Source organism: Mobula birostris, chromosome 12 (genome assembly GCF_030028105.1).
Source record: "Mobula birostris isolate sMobBir1 chromosome 12, sMobBir1.hap1, whole genome shotgun sequence".
In the NCBI taxonomy this organism is placed as follows: domain Eukaryota; kingdom Metazoa; phylum Chordata; class Chondrichthyes; order Myliobatiformes; family Myliobatidae; genus Mobula; species Mobula birostris.
Genome location: NC_092381.1, coordinates 14,101,664 through 14,122,805, shown reverse-complemented (window position 1 = coordinate 14,122,805; position 21,142 = coordinate 14,101,664). Strand labels below are relative to the sequence as shown.

Here is a 21,142-nt window from a genome sequence, read left to right as displayed (position 1 = left end):
TCAAACAAAAAAATGGATAAATTGTATAAAGCTCTAAACCAAATGCAAAGCAGGAGATTAAAAGTACCATCTCAGAATTCCACAGAATAATTGAATTGTTGAAACACCCAGAAGGTTATTTAGCTAGTGGAAACATAAAATTCCAAGTAACAATAGACTTACTGCAGTGGTACATACCTCGGGTAACATTAGCACTTTGCAGAATTTTACACCATTTCTCAACCTAGAAGTACAAGAAAATGCTGGGTAAGGAAACAAAAGTAATTATATTTCCCACAGACAATATACAATCCACCTTCCAGTGAACGCCATCAACCATTTAATTTCCCCGAGGCAAAATTCACAACTTACTTATCCAGACAATTCAACTCATTGGAGGAGCACACAGATATTCCCTGTACCGCACCACTGTCATTATGTGCAAGACTCCCAGCAACCTGAGTAACGTGTTTAATCACCTCAGCCTCACAGGCCTTATTGCCTCAGATTCAAGAGGTTCTGCACATGCTGGAAATCTCGAGCAACACACAAAATGCTAGAGGAGCTCAGCAAGTCAGGCAGCATCTATGGAGGGGAATAAACAGTTGGCCCTTTGGGCTGAGTCCTGATGAATTATCCAGGTCTGAAACAGCAACTGTTTATTCCCCTCCATAAATGCTGCCTGACTTGATGAGCTCCTCCAGAATTTTGTGTGTGTTGCTTATAGCTGCAGTACTGTTTATCCATTAAAACACTGAAGGAGTTATTTGCTATTTTCCAAACTATGGGCGAGATGAATATGGACAAGAAAGGTTAACTCTCCCAGATGGTCCATTCATAATCAATCTATACTTAAGGCATCCGTTAGTCTTGCGGGACCATGGACCTGCGCCTGGAAAGTCTTCACTCTCCAGGGCGCAGGCCTGGGCAAGGTTGTATTGAAGACCGGCAGTTGCCCATGCTACAAGTCTCCCCTCTCCACGACACCGATGTTGAACAAAGGAAGGGCATTAGGACGCATACAGCTTGGCACTGGTGTCGTCGCAGAGCAATGTGTGGTGAAGTGCCTTGCTCAAGGACACAACACATTGCCTCAGCTGGGGCTCGAACTCACAAATTTCAGGTCACTAGTCGAACACCTTAACCACTTGGCCATAATACATGGTTAGCTCTCTGAGGAAGCCACATCATTGGCTTGCCTAACACTGTACACCTGAAACTCTGAGCTCTGTGGTAGGTAAAGATGAATGGAGCTGGTGCTTCAGGGATGTAGCCACAGTTTCTCTGGGTAAAAAACGCAACATGCACACGTTAGCGTAGTAGCTAGTACAACGCTATTACAGCTCAGGGCATCGGAGCTTGAAGTTCAATTCGGACATCATCTATAAGGGGCTCGTTTGCCCTCCCCGTGAACGAATGTGCTTCCTCCAGATGCTCCTGTTTCTTCCCAGTCAAAGGGCGTACCAGTTAGTAGGTTAATTGGTCTTTGGGCAAGGGTTAAATCAGTAGGTTCCTGGTGGTGTGGCTTAAAGGGCCAAAAGGGACTATTCCACGCTGTATCTCAAAATAAATCAACAAACAAACAAACTTCTGTATTTACTGACTCAAGCTCAAAGCAGAGAGGCAACATTCAGGATTATTTTGAAAACATTGAATCCATGGATCAGGAGTACACAGAAACTCAACATGTACAATGGAAGAAGTCCATCACCTCACAAACTAATGCCAGGCAATTCCTACCTATGGGAGAACCTATAGTTTCCTACATTAGTCACCTCAAAACCCGCAAAACCAGAATACAATTGCGACAAAACATCTTGCTCCTCTTCACCAAGAAACTGCAGATGCTGGGATTTCAGGTGTGAAAAAAAGCTGCTGGAAGTACTCAGTAGGTCAGGCAGCATCCTTGGAAGCAAAGAGATTGGGTCTCAATAGTGCATCAGGACTTTTTGACTCAAAGCGTCGACTATGATTTTACCTCCACAGATGCCACCTTACCAACTGTATTTTTAAACAATGGCTTCAATTAGCTTACTATATACAGCAGCAATAAAATTCCTTTTCATGAGGAACTCAGTGTAAACAGTGCACACAGTAACATTAAATACAGCAATGAGTGCTAAACAGCAGAATGACGCAAAGATTGTTGTGCAATCTGAAATAGTGCTAAAAGGAATAAAGCAGTGACAAAGACGAAATAACCAAGAAAGGGTGAACTAAAACTACTTAAACATAGCAGCACCACCAGTAAGAGGATGTAAAAGAGGTGATTATTTCAGAAGTCTAATAGCAGTGGGGGTAAACCTGTTCTTAAGTCTGGACATCCGGGCTTTCAAGCTCCTGTATCTTCTCCTGGAAGGTAGAAGAGAGAAAAAGGAATGGCCAAGGTGGCAGGCATCCTTGATGAATCTTTCATGTTTTGCAACTTCAAAGCATTAAACTAATTCAAAGGAAGACACAGGAGTCCAGGAATGCGGGTCTAACTTCGAGTTTACTTTTAAGGGACACACACACATATCACCTGGAAACATGATGATATATGCAATTCACGTATTTATAAATATAACCCAAAATGAATATTTAAACAAGTAAACAATCCAACAATATAGTATATACAAGATTATTCAAATATTACTGAAACATCAAATACACAACACTCCTCACCGCTTAGTTATAAGCTCCAACTCAAAAGAGAATTTGTCTCAACTATATAAACAGTGTACCATATAAAACAACTACTATATACAGCACAGTTAATTTTTAAATGATCCCATTCAGGCTTAAAGACGGTCGTTGTGGAGGATTTCTTACTCACGTGGGATAAAGTCTTTCCAGACAAGGGGGATCACTTGGCTCGGCAAGTGAGACTTGTGGCCGTGAAACAATCTCAGGTTTTGGGGCCTCCTCCATGGTGGTTGTAGGAGATGACTGAGATTGTAGAAATCTCTTTTTCTTCCTTTTTCTTCTTCTAGTTTGTGCTTCTTGATATTGGGAAGGTGCATTTAGTTCACTGGAGTATCTTTCTTGTTAATTCTTCTATTGCTCCCTTCATGATCTGATCTCTCCTCTTTGTTTCCTCACCCACAACATCATCTGATGAATCCTCTGTTTTTGTATCTCCATCGACTCCTTTCTTTATGGTCTTCTACTCATCTAGCTGGGTTTGGTCTTTGCATCTACTTTTACAAGTAGCTTTTTGCCTCCTACTTGAAGTTCAAGCAATAATCTTAAACAGCAGATTCTGATACCTTATACTCACAAAAGCCAAATTCTTGCAACTCTCTTCCAGATTAAAGCCAAGCCACATTCACAAGTAACTGCCTGATTAAGATAAGTCACCAATAAAAAATATTGTAGTTGGACCACAGCTTTCACCAGTTTCCTGCTTCCTCTGAGCAGCATGGTCCTTCCTTGGTCCAATATACTTTCCATCCAGAAGCACAGAGATCGGCACCAACACCTCTTTGTACTCTTTTGGGCAACAGCTCATGGTGTTTGGCATGGAGACAGCTGTGGCATCGTCCAGTTCCTTTCTTAATTCTCTTTCAGTTGGCTTCATTGCAGGGGTTATGGTATGCAAACTGTGTTTAGATCTCCAATCAAGTTGTAGTTGTCTCAGCCAATCATGTCCCCACGACACTGGCCCTCCTGTTTTTACCATATACAAGCTCAATTGACTTGTTAGTTATTGTATTTCACTGTCATGAACATCATTCCCACAGAAGCTATTTTTTCTTCAGTATAAGTTCTTTGTTGGATATCTGCAGTATTTTTGAAACGCTTCTCAGATTCATTTTGTGGAATCACTGAAACAGCCAAACCAGAGTCCAATTCCATTTAAATTAATTTGCCATTCACTTCTGCCATAAGCCATATTGCTTGTTTATTGTTAATTTTCACATTGTAACTCTCAAGGGAACCCAGCCTAGCATCACTCTCATCATTATCAAATTTTTCATCAACAGTCTGCAGATTAGTGCTGTCTTTGAAACAGCAATGTGACTTTTTATCTTTTTCTCATCTCTGAGCAGTTCACTTATTTTTATCTGCACAACATGCTCTTTGTACAAGTCCTACTTTATTGCATTTTCTACACGTTTAACCTTTAAACTTACATTTGTTTGGAGAACGAGAGTTCCTGCTGCAACACAATTTGTCTGGCCAGGCCGGTTTCTGTTTAGACTTTGTAATTTTGTTCACGCTCACTTTCATTGCTGACTCCAACTCAATTGCATCTCTGTCTGTGGTTTCCATTGAAACAGCAATTTCAACTGCTCTTTTAAATGTAAGTTGTGCTTCAGTTAGGAGCCATTTTTGAATATTTTCTTGTAAAATTCCACAAACTAAGTGATCTTAGTGTATTATTAAGCCTATTACCAAACTGTCAATATTCAGACAATCGCTTCAATTCAGTCACGTACACAGAAATGGACCCCCCTTCCTTTTGATTCTGCTTATGAAACTGAAAGTGTTCTGCAATAAATGATGGGTTTGGTTCTAAATGTTCCTGCACAACTTTGACAATATCAATAAAGGTAATTTCTGCTGGTTTGGTTGGAGCCTTTATGGCTTTAAACCCAATGCATTCAGCAAAATTGGTATTCATTTCTCATTGGCTACTTCATTCGCTACAAAATATTGTTGAATTAGCTCAGTATTCATGAGCCAAATACCCATTGAGCAATCAAACATATCAATCTTTCCAGCCAGCCATTTCTGCTCTTTTTTTTAAATGATTATCACTCAGTACTATTTATGAACTCATGAATTCTTCCGTTTTCTAACTTAAAAAAAAATCTCAAACATGTCTTGCCTTCCAAAGAACACATATTGCACTGCCTTTTGCAACTCAAAAGCCTCTCGCTGTTTTTTTTAAGCCCAAACTTCATGCTGAGCTTCAGTAGGTTGATTCCCTTATCAGATTTATTTTAAAAATACCTCACCGCCAATGTTATGTTTTGTAATTTCAAAACATTAAACTAATTCAAAGGAAGACATGGGAGTCCAGGAATGCGGGTCTAACTTCTAGTTTACTTTTAAGGGAGGAACACACATATTATACGGTAGCATGATGACGTATGCAGTTCACGCATTTGTATATAACCTGTAATGAATTATTGAAATGAATAAGAATGCATAAGCAAATAATTTATATACAAAATTAATCAAATATTACTGAAAGATTAAATACACAACAGAATCTACAAGCGTACATGAAACAATGTATTGTTAAAATGAACTGGATGGAAGGAAGTGACAAGCCTGTAATGGACTGGCCTGTGTTTACCACCCACTGCAGGTTACTTTAGTTGAGGGCAGAGTAACTGCCACACCAGATTGACATACAACCCATCAGGATACATTTTATATCACATCTATAGAGGTTTGAGAGAATACTCGCAGATATGCCAAATCGTCTTGGATGCCCAGGCAGTGATTCTTTAATTTAAAGATACAACAGCATGGTAACAGGCCCTTCTGGCCCAATGTACCTGCACTGCCCAAATGCATGCGTGTGAACAAGTAGCCTACTATCCCGTACGTGTTCTGGAACATGGGGAGAACCTGGCGCTCTGGAAGATACCTAATGGTCAGGAGGAAAGCGCACAAACTTCCTACAGTGGTGGGAATTGAACCCAGGTCACTGGTGCTATAACAGCAATATGCTAGCTGCTACAGCACTGTGCCGCCCCTTCCTAATCACTGCAGTGTAATGGGAGCAGAACAGGTTGTTGCGATATGGATGCAAAGGAAAGTTGTGCTGTTGACCATCTCTACGGCAGCTCCGCTGATGAGGACAGCATTGTGTTCACCCTCCCAACCATCCCCAGGTTCCTTAAATCAAAACGAACATTTATATCTTACTGAAGGACTGGGTTGTTGTTCTGACACCATGGCACAAGGTTCATGATTTGTTTCCTGTGCTCTATCTCATCACTGTTGGTCTGGACAATAACAGTGGCATCATCAACAAACTTAAAGATCAATTCAGTGCTTAATCTCATTTCTCCACTGCTATCTAGAAGTTAACTACACTCAGTGGCCACTTTATTTGGTACACCTGCTTGTTAATGCAAATATTTAATTAATCAATCATGTGGCAGCAACTCAAGGCATAAAAGCATGTAGACATGGTTAAGAGGTTCAGTTGTTGTTCAGACCAAATATCAGAATGGGAAAGAAATGTGATCTAAGAGACTCTGACCATGGAATGATTGTTGCTGCCATACAGGGTGGTTTGAGTACCTCAGAAACTGCTGATTTCCTGGAATTTTAATGCATACCAGTATATAGAGTTTACAAAGAATAGTGCAAAATACAAAAAAAAACACCCAGTGAGTGTCAGTTCAGTGGATGAAAATGCCTTGTTAGAGAAAGGTCAGAAGAGAATGGTCAGACTGGTTCAAACTGGCAGGAAGATGTCAGTAACCCAAATAACCACGCATTACAACAGTGATGTGCAGAAGAGCACCTCTGAATGCACTATATGTTGAACCTTGGAATGGATGAGCGACAGCAGAAGAACACGAACATATACTCAGTGGACACTTTATTAGCTACAGGAGGTTAGCTAATAAAGTGATAACTGAGTGTACTGTATCTGTACGTCTTCCTGATATGGGTGCTAAAATATTCTTTTGCCTCTCTGAACTATTATCTTCTTGTACAGATCATTTACATATACAGGGTCCTTTTTTCACCTTGTGAATGTCAAAGACCCTTCCCCTGTTATCTCTTGCCAAAGTTCAGTTTACTGCTGCTCAGTCCCAATCAATGGCTGCAGTCTTAAATCAATAATCTGCTTTTCTGTCGACACACACCATTAGCCAACCTCCAAAGTGCTCCAGAAAACCTTAGTTATATAAAAGTGCTCTGGCTTTTGCTTCATCTGTCACATGTACATACAGTGAAATGCGTTGTTTGCATCAAATCGAATCAGTGAGAATTGCAGTGTGCAAGTGTCGCCACACTTCCAGTGCCAACATAGCATGCCCACAACTCACCAATCCTTACTCTAACCATGTATCTTTGGAGCGTAGTAGTAAAGTAGAGTACACAGAGGAAACCGACACAGGCAGAATGCACAAACTCCTTACAGACAGTGGCAGGAACTGAACCCCAATCGGTAATCACTGGCTGGGACTGTAAAGCAATGCGCTAACTGCTACACTGCCCTGCATCAAACCATGGTTTTTTTTGAATAACTAGCTGGAGTCATGCTGTATCCCATCAATTAAAACATTTGTGGAAAAAAGATAATACAGTTTGTTTCCATTACTGTATAGATTTTGTAACTTTTTAAATACCCAATTTACACTCATCCCTCTCTCAGGAATACAGGTCCACAGTGCCTTACCCGAAATCCTTGGGGCCAGTTGCATTTTGGAATATAGAATTTTTTGGATTTCAGAACCCACCCCCCCCCCCACCCCTGATACCAAAAAACACGTATGCTCAAGTCCCTTATTTAATCTGTCTCAATGCGGTGGACTTTAGGACCTGGCAGCGCACCAAACCTACGCACATCCTCCTGTATTAAATCATCTCTAGTTTACTTATAATACCTAATACCATGTAACTGCTATGTAAATAGTTGTTATACTGTATTGTTTAGGGAATAATGACAAGAAAAAAATTTATTTCCAACAAAAACATTCCAATAAAACATAAAAATATACAGCTTCAAATGAACCGAATCAAACACATGGTAAATGACTTATTGGAATAAATGTAGAATGTCACTGTCACTATAAAACTTCAGTAACTTGTCTTTCTGTTTATTTAAATCATATACAGTGGTAGTTCCGACACTATTTTCTTTAAATGATCTCTGTACCTTTCTTGAAAATCTATCAGCTTTATTTTGCTGTTGCTGCAGTGCTGATACTCTGGTCATTGCTTCCACTGTACAAGTGATCTCAGATCACTTATCTGTGATGTTAATTCCTGCATACAGACCAGTGATCAAAACGGGTCAAACCAATTCTAAAGGTGATGAAAACCAGGCCTGAGGGTGCAATCTTTGCACTACAGGACTGCTTTGATAATAAGAACAGAAAATGTTCAGCAAGGCTGCTACCTATGACAACCATGCTAACATTGAGAAATATGTGGATTCTGTGACCAGCTACATAGAGCAGTATACTGTTAGCATCACAAAACACATGCGGGTGAGGGCAAATCAGCAGCATGGCTTACTACAAAGGTCTGTGTCAGGCTGAGGGATTCTGGTGCTGCTTTGAAATAGGCAGACGTGACAGCTCACAGGGATAGCTCTCAAAAACTGTGCTTTTCCACTCCATCAGAAAGGCGAAATGGGAGCATTCTCAGAAAATTTACAGTCACTTCTGTGATCCCAGAGACACAAGGCGCATGTGGCTGGGAATCCAGAGGCTATAAACAGCAGACTGGCAGCAGACTACAAGTCCACCCTGTGAATCGGTGACCAGAATGCTTCACTCCCTGAGAGGCTGAATGTATTCTATGCACAGAACAAAGTGCTGGTGAGAAAGGAACCCCTCCCTCCAGGAGAGCAGACACTCCATCTGGCTGAAGCTGAGATGAGGAAGACCCTGGCCACAGTCAACCCACTCAAAGCTGCAGGACACAATAACATACCAGGTTGGGTTCTGAAAGACTGCGCAGCCCAGCTGACCGATATATTTCCCCTCAGTCTACAAGGTGGCAACCATTATTCCAGTGCCAAAGGGAGCGATAGCATCCTACCTAAACGACTATCTTCCGGTGGCATTAACATCAACTATGATGAAATGCTTTGAGCGGCTGGTCAAGGAGCACATTAAGGCCTTTCTCCCGACTAGATTGGACCCTTTCCAGTTCATTGATCACTCAAATTGATCCACTGATGATGCAATAGCCTCTCTCCTCCACTCTATCCTGTCCCAACTGAAAAATGAGGTCTCATATGCCAGTCTGCTGTTTATAGACTTCAGTTTGGTGTTCAACACCATTATACCCCAAAAGCTGGTGGGGAAACTGTCCTCACTGGGTCTCAATACCTCCCTCTGCAATTGGATACTGGACTTAAAAGTAAGGCAACAGTCAGTCTGTGCAGGCAGCAAAGTCTCTCATCCCATTATGCTAAGCGCTGGCGCTTTCCAAGGCTGTGTGCTCGGTCTGCTGCTGTTCACACTGCTGACACGTGACCGTGTCACACTGGTGAATCATTCACAAACTTGATAACACGGTCAAGTTCAAACCACGCTATCAAGTTTGTGGATGACACAACAGTGGTTGGCCTCATCAAGAATGAGGCTGAGACGGAGTATAGAGAGGAAGTGGAGCAGCTGATGGATTGGTGTGAGAAGAACAACCCAAGCCTGAACGTGGAAAAGATCAAGGGGACCAATATCCTTTCAGGGAGGTTTGTTAATGCTGTTGGAGAGGCTTCAAACTAGATTTGCAGAGGGATGGGAACCAGAGTGCCAGAGCTGACAGTGTAGCTGGGGTGAAAATAAATGTTGTTAAAAGTTCAAGCAAATCCGCTAATAGAAAGGTTGTGAATGGTGGTAAAAATCTTCTGAGGTGTATATATTTCAATGCTAGGAGTATTGCAGGGATGAGTTGAGGGCGTGGATTGACACGTGGAATTATGACGTTATAGCAATTAGTGAAACTTGGCTACAGGAGGGGCAGGACTGGCAGCTTAATATTCCAGGGTTCCGATGTTTCAGATGTGATCGAGGCAGAGGAATGAAAGGTGGGGGAGTAGCATTGCTTGTTAGGGAAAATATTACAGCAGTGCTCAGCCAGGACAGATTAGAGGGCTTGTCTACTGAGTCCTTATGGGTGGAGCTGAGAAACAGGAAAGGTATGGCCACATTAGTGGGATTGTATTACAGACCACCCAATAGTCAACGAGAATTGGAAGAGCAAATCTGCAGGGAAATAGCAAGCAACTGCAGGAAACATAAAGTTGTGGTGGTAGGGGATTTTAATTTTCCATATATTGCTTGGGACTCCCATACTGTTAGGGGTCTAGATGGTTTAGAGTTTGTAAAATGCGTTCAGGAAAGTTTTCTAAATCAATATATAGAAGGACCAACTAGAGGGGATGCAATATTGGATCTCCTGTTAGGAAACGAGTTAGGACAAGTGACGGAAGTCTGTGTAGGGGAGCACTTTGGTTCCAGTGATCATAACACCATTAGTTTCAACTTGATCATGGACAAGGATAGATCTGGTCCTAGGGTTGAGGTTCTTAACTGGAAGAAGGCCAAATTTGAAGAAATGAGAAAGGATCTAAAAAGCGTGGATTGGGACAGGTTGTTCTCCGGCAAGGATGTGATCGGTAGGTGGGAAGCCTTCAAAGGAGAAATTTTGAGAGTGCAGAATTTGTATGTTCCTGTCAGGATTAAAGGCAAAGTGAATAGGAATAAGGAACCTTGGTTCTCAAGGGATATTGCAGCTCTGATAAAGAAGGAAAGAGAGTTGTATGACATGTATAGGAAGCAGGGAGTAAATAAGGTGCTTGAGGAGTATAAGAAGTGCAAGAAAATACTTAAGAAAGAAATCAGGAGGGCTAAAAGAAGACATGAGGTTGCATTGGCAGTCAAAGTGAAGGATAATCTAAAGAGCTTTTACAGGTATATTAAGAGCAAAAGGATTGTAAGGGATAAAATTGGTTCTCTTGAAGATCAGAGTGATCGCCTATGTGCGGAACCAAAGGAAATGGGGGAGATCTTAAATAGGTTTTTTGCGTCTGTATTTACTAAGGAAATTGGCATGAGGTCTATGGAATTAGGGGAAACAAGTAGTGAGATCATGGAAATTGTACAGATCGAAAAGGAGGAGGTCCTTGCTGTCTTGAGGAAAATTAAAGTGGATAAATCCCCGGGACCTGACAGGGTGTTCCCTCGGACCTCGAAGGAGACTGGTGTTGAAATTGCAGGGGCCCTGGCAGAAATATTTAAAATGTCGCTGTCTACAGGTGAGGTGCCGGAGGATTGGAGAGTGGCTCATGTTGTTCAGTTGTTTAAAAAAGGATCGAAAAGTAATCCGGGAAATTATAGGCCGGTAAGTTTAACGTCGGTAGTAGGTAAGTTATTGGAGGGAGTACTAAGAGACAGAATCTACAAGCATTTGGATAGACAGGGACTTATTAGGGAGAGTCAACATGGCTTTGTGCGTGGCAGGTCATGTTTGACCAATCTATTGGAGTTTTTCGAGAAGGTTACCAGGAAAGTGGATGAAGGGAAGGCAGTGGATATTGTCTACATGGACTTTAGTAAGGCCTTTGACAAGGTCCCGCATGGGAGGTTAGTTAGGAAAATTCAGTCGCTAGGTATACATGCAAAGGTGGTAAATTGGATCAGACGTTGGCTCAATGGAAGAAGCCAAAGAGTGGCAGTAGAGAATTGCTTCTCCGAGTGGAGGCCTGTGACTAGTGGTGTGCCACAGGGATCAGTGCTGGGTCCATTGTTATTTGTCATCTATATCAATGATCTGGATGATAATGTGGTAAATTGGATCAGCAAATTTGCTGATGATACAAAGATTGGAGGTGTAGTAGACAGCGAGGAAGGTTTTCAGAGCCTGCAGAGGGACTTGGACCAGCTGGAAAAATGGGCTGAAAAATGGCAGATGGAGTTTAATGCAGACAAGTGTGAGGTATTGCACATTGGAAGGACAAACCAAGGTAGAACATACAGGGTTAATGGTAAGGCACTGAGGAGTGCAGTGGAACAGAAGGATCTGGGAATACAGATACAAAATTCCCTAAAAGTGGCGTCACAGGTAGATAGGGTCGTAAAGAGAGCTTTTGGTACATTGGCCTTTATTAATCGAAGTATTGAGTATAAGAGCTGGAATGTTATGATGAGGTTGTATAAGGCATTGGTGAGGCCAAATCTGGAGTATTGTGTTCAGTTTTGGTCACCAAATTACAGGAAGGATATAAATAAGGTTGAAAGAGTGCAGAGAAGGTTTACAAGGTTGTTGCCGGGACTTGAGAAACTCAGTTACAGAGAAAGATTGAATAGGTTAGGACTTTATTCCCTGGAGCGTAGAAGAATGAGGGGAGATTTGATAGAGGTATATAAGATTATGATGGGTATAGATAGAGTGAATGCAAGCAGGCTTTTTCCACTGAGGCAAGGGGAGAAAAAAACCAGAGGACATGGGTTAACGGTGAGGGGGGAGAAGTTTAAAGGGAACATTAGTGGGGGCTTCTTCACACAGAGAGTGGTGGAGTATGGAATGAGCTGCCAGACAAGGTGGTAAATGCGGGTTCTTTTTTAACATTTAAGAATAAATTGGACAGATACATGGATGGGAGGGGTATGGAGGGATATGGTCTGTGTGCAGGTCAGTGGGACTTGGCAGAAAATGGTTCGGCACAGCCAAGAAGGGCCAAAAGGCCTGTTTCTGTGCTGTAGTTTCTATGGTTCTATGGTTAAATCATTGTGGACTTCAGGAAGGTGTAGTTGAACCATCCCCTCTGCGAATACACAGCTCCTCTGTAGAGAAAGTTAAGTGGACCAATTTCCTGGGAGTTCACATCGCGGATGACCTCACCTGGTCCCTTAACATCAGCTCCCTGAATAAGGCGGCGCAGCAACGCCTCCACTTCCGAAGAAGGTTAAGGCAAGCAAGGCTCATAGCCCTCATCCTAACTACATTTTACAGGAGCTCCATTGAGAGCATCCTGGCAAGTTGCATCTCCATCTGGTATGGGACGTCAAGCATTGGACCTGAAGTCCCGACAATGGACTGTGAGAACAGCGGAGAAGATCATAGGGTCTCCCTACCATCCATCGGGGACGTTTATCAGGAGTGCTGTATACGCAGGGCTGTTAGTATTATTATTAATACTAATACCAACCCATCCATCCAGCATCCTCTTTGACTTTTTACCATTAGGCAAAAGACTACAATGCATAAAAGCAGGAACAGTCAGGATGGGAAGTAATTTCTTCCCCCAGGTCATCAGGCTTCTGAACTACGGCTGCATCAGATTCGAAGTGTCACTGGTTAATCTATTCTGTACCTTACAATATTTAACATTGATACACTTTAGTTTGTTACGTATGTGTGATTCATCAGTAGATCTGTAGATTTCATCCTTAACTTCATAGGTGTTATGTGTTTTACATCCTGATTCAAAGAAACGTTGTCTCGTTTCTGTATACATTACTTATGTTTTATATATATATATATATATATATATATATATATATCTAAAATGACGATAAACCTCACTTGTCACAAAACCTTGTAACAGACTGCATGATTGATCAATTGAATTGGTTGTACAGAAATGCATTTACTGTCTTTGTATTACTCCATGTGGATGCTTCCCCTTTACAAAAGTAAGTACACATTAAAAAATAAATAAGAAGTGTAGAGAGAGAGTAAAAGCAGTGAGGTAGTGTTCATGTGTTTATTGTCCATTCAGAAATTCGATGATAGAGGGGAAGAAGCTCTTCTTATTATTCTCACAGTCTATGCTTGCATATTTTTGGATAGCCTTCATTTAAAAAAAAAGTTTACACGTCTAAAGGAACAACCATATGGGGTTTCTCTTCATAATTTCTAATTAACATGATTAGATTGGCTGGTTGAGTGGTGTCACAACAACAACTTGCACAACGCTGCGCATCTATTTTCTGTCTGTCTATATTGTATTTTGTGTTGTGCGTTTATTATGGGTACTTTTTCACATGGGTTAGAGAAGTACTGCACAGAAATGGCCCTTTGGCCCATCTAGTAGGGTTGAGGCGGGTAGAAGGGAATGAGCATAGTTACACATTGACGCTTTGTCTTCAGGTTGTTTAGTCTAGTTGAATTCGAGGCAACTGCTGATGATACTCTTGTTGACTGTTAATTTCTTTATTATGTTATTTGATCACTAATTAGACCGTTACATTGCTAGCTTTAGTTTAATTAGTTATTTTAAAAAATCACTACAAGATTGCTCGTCTTTGCTGGTTTTGTAATGAAATGATCAAATGTACTTTTTTCAATTTGGAAATCTGTTATTTTAGGAGCACCTCATACAGTACAACCTCATCCTACTCAGTCTCTGAGCAGCTTTAGTTTGATTTCAAATAATCACTACAGTCAGGAAGATCAAGGAATTGATGTAAGATTTCACAAAGGGGAAGTCGAGTACACATACACAGTTCCTGGGTGTCAACGTCCCGTAAGACCTATCCTGGGCACAACATATTGATGCAATTACGAAGAAGACATGCCAGTGACTATATTTCATTAGGAGTCTAGCAAATTTCCACAGATGTACTGTGGAGAGTATTCGAACTGATTGCATCACCCATCTGGTTTGGCAAGGCCATTGCACAAGATAAAAAAAAACCTTGCAGAGGATTGTAGTCTTAGCCAGCTCCTTCGTGGGTACTAGCCTCCTCACCATCAAGGACATCTTCAAAAGGCAGCATCCATCATCAAGGACCCCTTTACCCTGGTCATGTCAACTCATTACTATCATCAGGGAGGAGATACAGGGATTAACTTCCTCTCCTCCGTCATCAAATTTCTGAATGGACAATGAACCCATGAACACCACCTCACTCCTTCCCCCTTTTTCTTTCCTCCATGACCTTCTGTTTTCTACAATCGGATTCCCCCTTCTCCAACTCTGTATCTCTTTCACCAATCAACTACAGAACCATACCATTAACAGTACAAAGCTTAAAGAGAAAAAGAAAATATAAGTCAAGACATATAAAATGCTGGAGATCCTCCAGCATTTTGTTTGTGTTGCTTGGATTTCCAGCATCTGCAGATTTTCTGTCGTTTGTGATTGGCTCACCATTTTTGCTCTCTCTTTGCATTACTTATTTTTTAAATATATACTTATTTTTGTAATTTATAGTATATTTTATGTATTGCATTGCACTGATTCCAAGTAGTTGTTAGCGTGTCACAGTGGCTACTCCCCAGTACATTGCTTCAACAGGTAGGCTAATCCAGGTGAGGGTAGCCAGTGTGTCTCATGCCCCATGCCTGTCCTAGCATGTGCAGTCAGCTCTGACGGACTGGGTGGAGGAGATCTACAGTGAGATCCAATGTCCAGAAAGGCGGATCCACTTTCCCGCTTTAAAAACTTTACTGCACTGGCTTCCAGTCATCATTGGACAATCACCATACTGTACTAATGCCGGATAACAACAAATTTCACGACATATCAGTGATAATCAACCTGATTCTGATTATCTCTACTTCCAAGCATGTTCTCCTGTTCCTAGAGTCGTCCTCTTTAGGTTCAGTTCTTCTCTGATACCTTTATTACAAATTTCCATTCCACAAAATTACAATTATGTAGCTAGTAAATCATAAAGTAAATCACAATCATGTAGCTTTCTACCAAATAGCATTTTGGCAGCAGCCTCATCTTAAAGACTAACAGTTCAATAAGACAGCTCACTTCCATCACCACATAGCTTAGCTAGGGATGGCAATCAAAGCTGGCCTCCTGAGCAATGTTCATATATTTAAGTGAGACAATTAGTGGTTAGCTAAAGAAAGTTTGAGAAATGCTCAGTAAAACCTAGGTCAAGCTTAGAATAGAAAGTAGCATTGGAATATTGGCGAGTGGGTGCACATACTACGACAAAAATCTATATATTTAAGCTAAAGCCAAGATGATATTGGTGCTCCTGCCATGATTTTCTTGCAGCCATGTTTACCTTTTGTAACTATGCCTTTGTCTCTACAGATGCCACCTAACCAGCTGGATTTCCTGCAGCAGCTTGTTTTTATTTTTGATGAGGGCAGCAATGAAAATCCTTTTTACAAATGGCTCAGAGTAGCAGGGTGTGACGAGTACTAAACAGCAAATTGCAGTATAATCTGAAAAAGGTGCTAAAAGAAACCCAAGGTTACAATAATGGAATAACCAAGAGAGGGAGAACCAAAACATGGCAGCACCAGCAGGAAATGGGTGTGAAAGAGGTGATTATTTCATACATCTAATAGCAGTGGAGAGAAGCTGTTCTTGAATTTGAAAGTCTGGGCTTTCAAAGCTGCTGTATCTTCTCCTGGAAGGTAAAACAGCAAAAAAGGGGTGGCTAGGGTGACAGGCATCCTACAAACATTTGTGAAGCAATGTGTTGTAAAAGGACTGGTTGGAAGGAAGTGATGAATCTTTCTTGGACTGGGCCGTATTTACCACTCTCTGCAGCTTCTTTTAGTCAAGTCAAGAGCAAAGCAATTGCCATAACAGGCATTCCTGAGTTGAGGAACCACCTGTTGTGGCAATTTAGCAAAAGAAGAGCAGGTCACATGTAGTGACTGGGCCCTAGGCCGCCAGTCTTGCGGTTTCAATACCCAGACATTTTTTTGACAGTTCACTGCTGTCAAGTGAACTTTTTTCATTATCAGACCATTTAAAAACAGTTCAAATAGATTTAAGAACATTTAAGAGAAGCTAGCAAAATAAAACAAAAAATTACACAAGCATTTCTCCTCTCTAATGAAGGAAAATACACAAATCACCTACCTGCACTTGTATCAGGATGAACAACCGTATTCGATTGAATGGGCTTACATGACTTATGCTGGCCCTACCTGGCATAAAACCGAGGGACCATGTGACAAGTGCCGAGCCCGGTGGCAGAATAGGAGTGAGTGTCAACATCAGACCTCCTGCTCGTCTCTAACTACCACATTGCAAGTACAGCTCCATGAGTCAAAAACAAGCTGACCAAGAGGGAAACCACCATAATTCTCTCCAGAACCACTGGCCACAGAGTACCTTTAGTCACAGAATCATACAGCATGGAAATAGGCCATTCAGCCCATCTGCAATCCAATAAAAGAACAATACTTACTTTTTACACTTTTCACAGCTGTACATGTTATCGCCTGGAAAAACAGAAGAATTTTACAAAAGGATATAAATATCAATGTGCAGCACCACAGAAGCAAAGCTTAAATAAAAGATAAAAAGATTTCTACCCATTTGAGCATATTCTGCTGCCAAGAACTGCTGCAGTTTCAAAACATACAATTGCTGACTAACATATTAATATCAAACAGTCCTATAGAAAGCTGATAGTCCCATTCTTCAGACATCTTGATGGCTCAGCAGCAGGGCCCCATTTCCCACACTCTCCTTAAACTCAGCAGGTGCCTACACTTCACAAGGTCATTAGAGGATTTTGCTATACAATTGTACACCACCTACAAAGAGTGAATTAAAAATGTGTTTATGTATTAATTATTAGATAAAGTAATACCTAATAGTCCAGAGTATCATCCAATCCTGCATCACTGAAGTTATGAAGATGCCAAACTATCTGAGTGTTACTGTACCATACAAAACTACACACAGCTGATCTTAGCCATAAGGCTGAGAAGGGTGGAACCACAGCATAGCGTTTGGCACGAAGCTATTACATCTCATGGTGACTGAGTTCAGAGTTCAGAATTCCAGCATAGAAAACATACAGCACAATACAGGCTCTTTGGCCCACAAAGCTGTGCTGAACATGTCCTTACCTTAGAACTACCTAGGGTTACCCATAGCCCTCTATTTTTCTAAGCTCAATGTAGCCACCCAGGAGTCTCTTAAAAGACCCTATCGTTTCTGACGCCACCACCACCGCCGGCAGCCCATTCCACACACACCACTCTCTGCGTAAAAAACTTACATCTCCTCTATACCAACTTCCAACCACCTTAAAACTATGCCCTATCGTGCTAGCCATTTCAGCCCTGGGGAAAAGCCTCTGACTATCCACATGATCAATGCCTCTCATTATCTTGAAGACCTCTGTCAGGACACCTCTCATCCTCCGTTGCTCCAAGGAGAAAAGGCCGAGTTCACTCAACCAATTCTCATAAGACATGCTCCCCAATCCAGGCAACATCCTTGTAAATCTCTTCTGCACCCTTTCTATGGTTTCCACGTCCTTCCCATAGTGAACTGAGCACAGTACTTCAAGTGGGGTCTGACCAGAGTCCTATATAGCTGCAACATTACCTCTTGGCTCTTAAACTCAATCCCATGATTGATGAAGGCCAGTGCACCGTATGCCTTCTTAACCACAGAGTCAACCCCAAGATCCCTCTGATCCTCCACACTGCCAAGAGTCTTATCATTAATGCTATATTCTGCCATCATCTCCTCTGTAAGGAGTCTCTGTCCATCCTCCCTGTAGGAAGCACGGGTTTTCCTTGAGTGCTCTGGTTTCCTCCCACAGTCCAAAGACTTGCTGGTTAGGTTAATTGGTCATTGTAAAATGTCCTGTGATTAGGTTAGGGTTAAATTGGGGTTGCTGGGGCAACGTGACCTGGAGTGGAAGAGCCTATTTCACACTGTATCTCTAAATATAAAACTATGCTCCTTCCATTCCCAAGGCATCTTTGCTGGAATCTATTTTAGTGGGTATCTGTGTTATGTTCCCAAAAGCCTAGCCTTGACTTCAAAGGTTGACAAGACTGATGGATCCTTACAAGGTCAGAGTCAGAGTACTCTCCTAACCTAATATACGTGAAAACAATGTAGGATCACAGAGCACAAAAAGCATGGTGTATATGGAATGACTTGCCAGAATAAGTGGTTGCAGGAGGTACATGAGTATCCTTGAAGTGCTGGATGGGTACGAGGAGGAGTGGGACTTAGAGCATTGAGCACTAAAGCTACAGAAACAGACCCTTTAGCCCAACTAGTCCATGTGAAGTTGAATTCTGCCCAGTTCCATCGACCCACACCAGAACTTATCCAAACTTCTCTTAACTGTTGCAATTGAACCCGCATCTACCACTTTCGTTGGCAGCTCGTTCCACACTTTCACCATCCTGAGTGAAGAAGTTCCCCCTCAGATACCCCTTAGATATTTCACCTTTCACTCTTAACCTATGACCTCCAGTACTAATTTATAACATGCCTAAATTACAAATGGGATCAGTATAGATGACAAACTGATGCGTCAACATTTAGGTTTATGTAGCCACAATATGACATATGTACCAGTGCATATAACACAAGACAAACATGCAGATGTGACAGTTTATATATTTGTAACAGGTGATGTTTGTAATGTGCATAAACACTGCTGCTAACATTGTTGATTCAGGAAATAGCCTAAAAATTAAAATAAGAGCAATTTTATCTTTTATATGAGTTATTAGAGCCCTCCATCACCACCCTATCTTCGTTTCCCCCAATGTTAAAATAGCTTAGTTTTTCCACAAGGTTCCTACTCACCTTTAAGCTCATCTCTAGCGAAAAATGCAGCCAGGCAATCCTGCAAGGACACAACAGGACCCCAGAACCAACTAGGAAAACAAAATATATCAAACACAGAAATATTATTGATTTGGAAAGGCTAACGTTACCTTTCTCTGACCACTTGAACTGCCAAAGGTATAACAAAATTAAAGTTTGCTGTGTACCTCTTAATGTATTCCATGACATATGCAATCCAACCTTGTGGCGCGTAGGCCTCACCACATGACCCTGCTTTCACCAACGACATCTGGTGACTTGAGGAATGAAGCCTGGCCAAGTCTTCCTTACCCGGGATAGGCAGGGAGAGATCTTGAAATGTCTCCAAGGTGGTGGACACCTATGGACAAATGCACAGGCAAAAGCAATATAGATAAATACATAAGTTAATAATGTAATTACTGATTAAGAGAAAATACAAGTTAAAATGATAGCATGTTAGCAATAATGCAAGATCACAACACATAGGAGCAGAATTAGGCCATTCGGCCCATTGGGTCAGCTCTGACATTCTATCATGGCTTATTTTCCATTTCAACCCCATTTTTTATTTTAGAGATATAGCACAGTAACTAGTCCATAAGCCTGCATCGCCTAATTACACTCATGTGACCAATTAACCTATTCACCTGTACGTCTTTGGAACATGGCAGAAAACTGGAGCACCCGGCGAAAATCCATGCTGTCCTGCGGAGAACATACACACTCCTGACAGACAGTAGCCCAAAATGAACCTACGCTGCTTGTGCAGTAATTCAAGTTCAGGTTTGTTGAATTGTCATTTAACCGTACACGGATATAGCCAAACGAAACACTGCTCCTCCAGGGTCAAGGTGCAGAACACATTACCAACAGCACACAGCACGTTGCACATATGGTTACAATTTCACAAAGAGGGAAAATAAGTAATATAGCACAAGTCCCTATGTGGCATGACTAGATTGATGGCAAGTTGTTCTGGTCCAGCTTGTTCTTCCACTAGGCAAACACTGGAGGACAGCACTGAGCAAACACTGGAGAGCAACACCACCTTGGCGTCTCCTCCCCTGGACAACTGCCACAGGGACACCGCAGCCTCGGCCTGGGCCTAGCCCTTACTACAACTGAGACAACACAGCTCCTTGCCATTGGTCATGCCAATGAACCAGTGAACTAGACTTGCAGTATTCTTCTTCTTCGGTTGTCCATCGAAATCCGATGATGATATCCACTCCTTTAACGGTGAGATCTTTGATGACCATACAGTCCTATCCTGGACCCACAAGCTCTATTGCAGGTGGGACATGTATACGTGGTAGTGGTGGCAACCTTGGCTGCATTTCTCCTGGCTCTCTTCTGTTGTCTTCTGGTTGTTCTTTCCATCTCCAGAATATGAACCCTGTCCCTACACAGCTGTCGCCAAGTGGTACGGTCGGCAGCAACATCCTCCAGGTCCTCCGGTCTGATCTTGCACTTCCTTAAAGCATTCTTCATCTGATCCTTATAGCGCTTCTTCGGCCTTCCAGCTGAGCGTCGACCATGATGTAGCTGACCATATAACACACTGCGGGGTAGCCGACATGGGGGCATCCTTATCACGTGCCCCAGCCACTGCAGCTGACACTGGGTGATCATGGCCTCAATACTCCTGCGGTTGGTCTTTACAAGTATTTCAGTGTGAGGCACCCGCTCACGCCAGGGAATTCCCAGAATGCAGTGGAGGCAGCTTATGTGGAAGCGCTGCAAGGACTTGATGAGACGGCTGTAGGTTACCCAAGCTTCACGGCTATAGAGGAGGGTGGTGACACAGACCGCTTGCGGCAGCTGATGCCTGTTTAATGCAGCTCTGGACGTCGTTGTCAATGCTGCTATCCTCAGGGAGAATGCTCCCCAGATATTTGAAAGATAGCACTACTGACAGCTTTTCATCACCAACAGTGAAGGCAGGTAGAGTCGGTGGGACACTGGTAC

At 42.0% G+C, this 21,142-nt stretch overlaps 1 protein-coding gene across 3 annotated transcripts in view; it reads right to left on the bottom strand.

Moving 5' to 3' along the window:
• The window catches only part of usp33 (ubiquitin specific peptidase 33), a 129,921-nt gene that overhangs the window by 52,103 nt on the left and 56,676 nt on the right, over window positions 1-21,142 (bottom strand). For all 3 annotated transcript variants that reach the window (XM_072273338.1, XM_072273339.1, XM_072273337.1), the window contains exons 14-17: window positions 19,360-19,532; window positions 19,172-19,242; window positions 16,791-16,824; window positions 178-223 (exon numbers count right to left, since the gene is read on the bottom strand). In XM_072273338.1, the coding sequence (XP_072129439.1) occupies window positions 178-223; window positions 16,791-16,824; window positions 19,172-19,242; window positions 19,360-19,532 (324 nt within the window). The remainder of the gene's footprint in view (window positions 1-177; window positions 224-16,790; window positions 16,825-19,171; window positions 19,243-19,359; window positions 19,533-21,142) is intronic.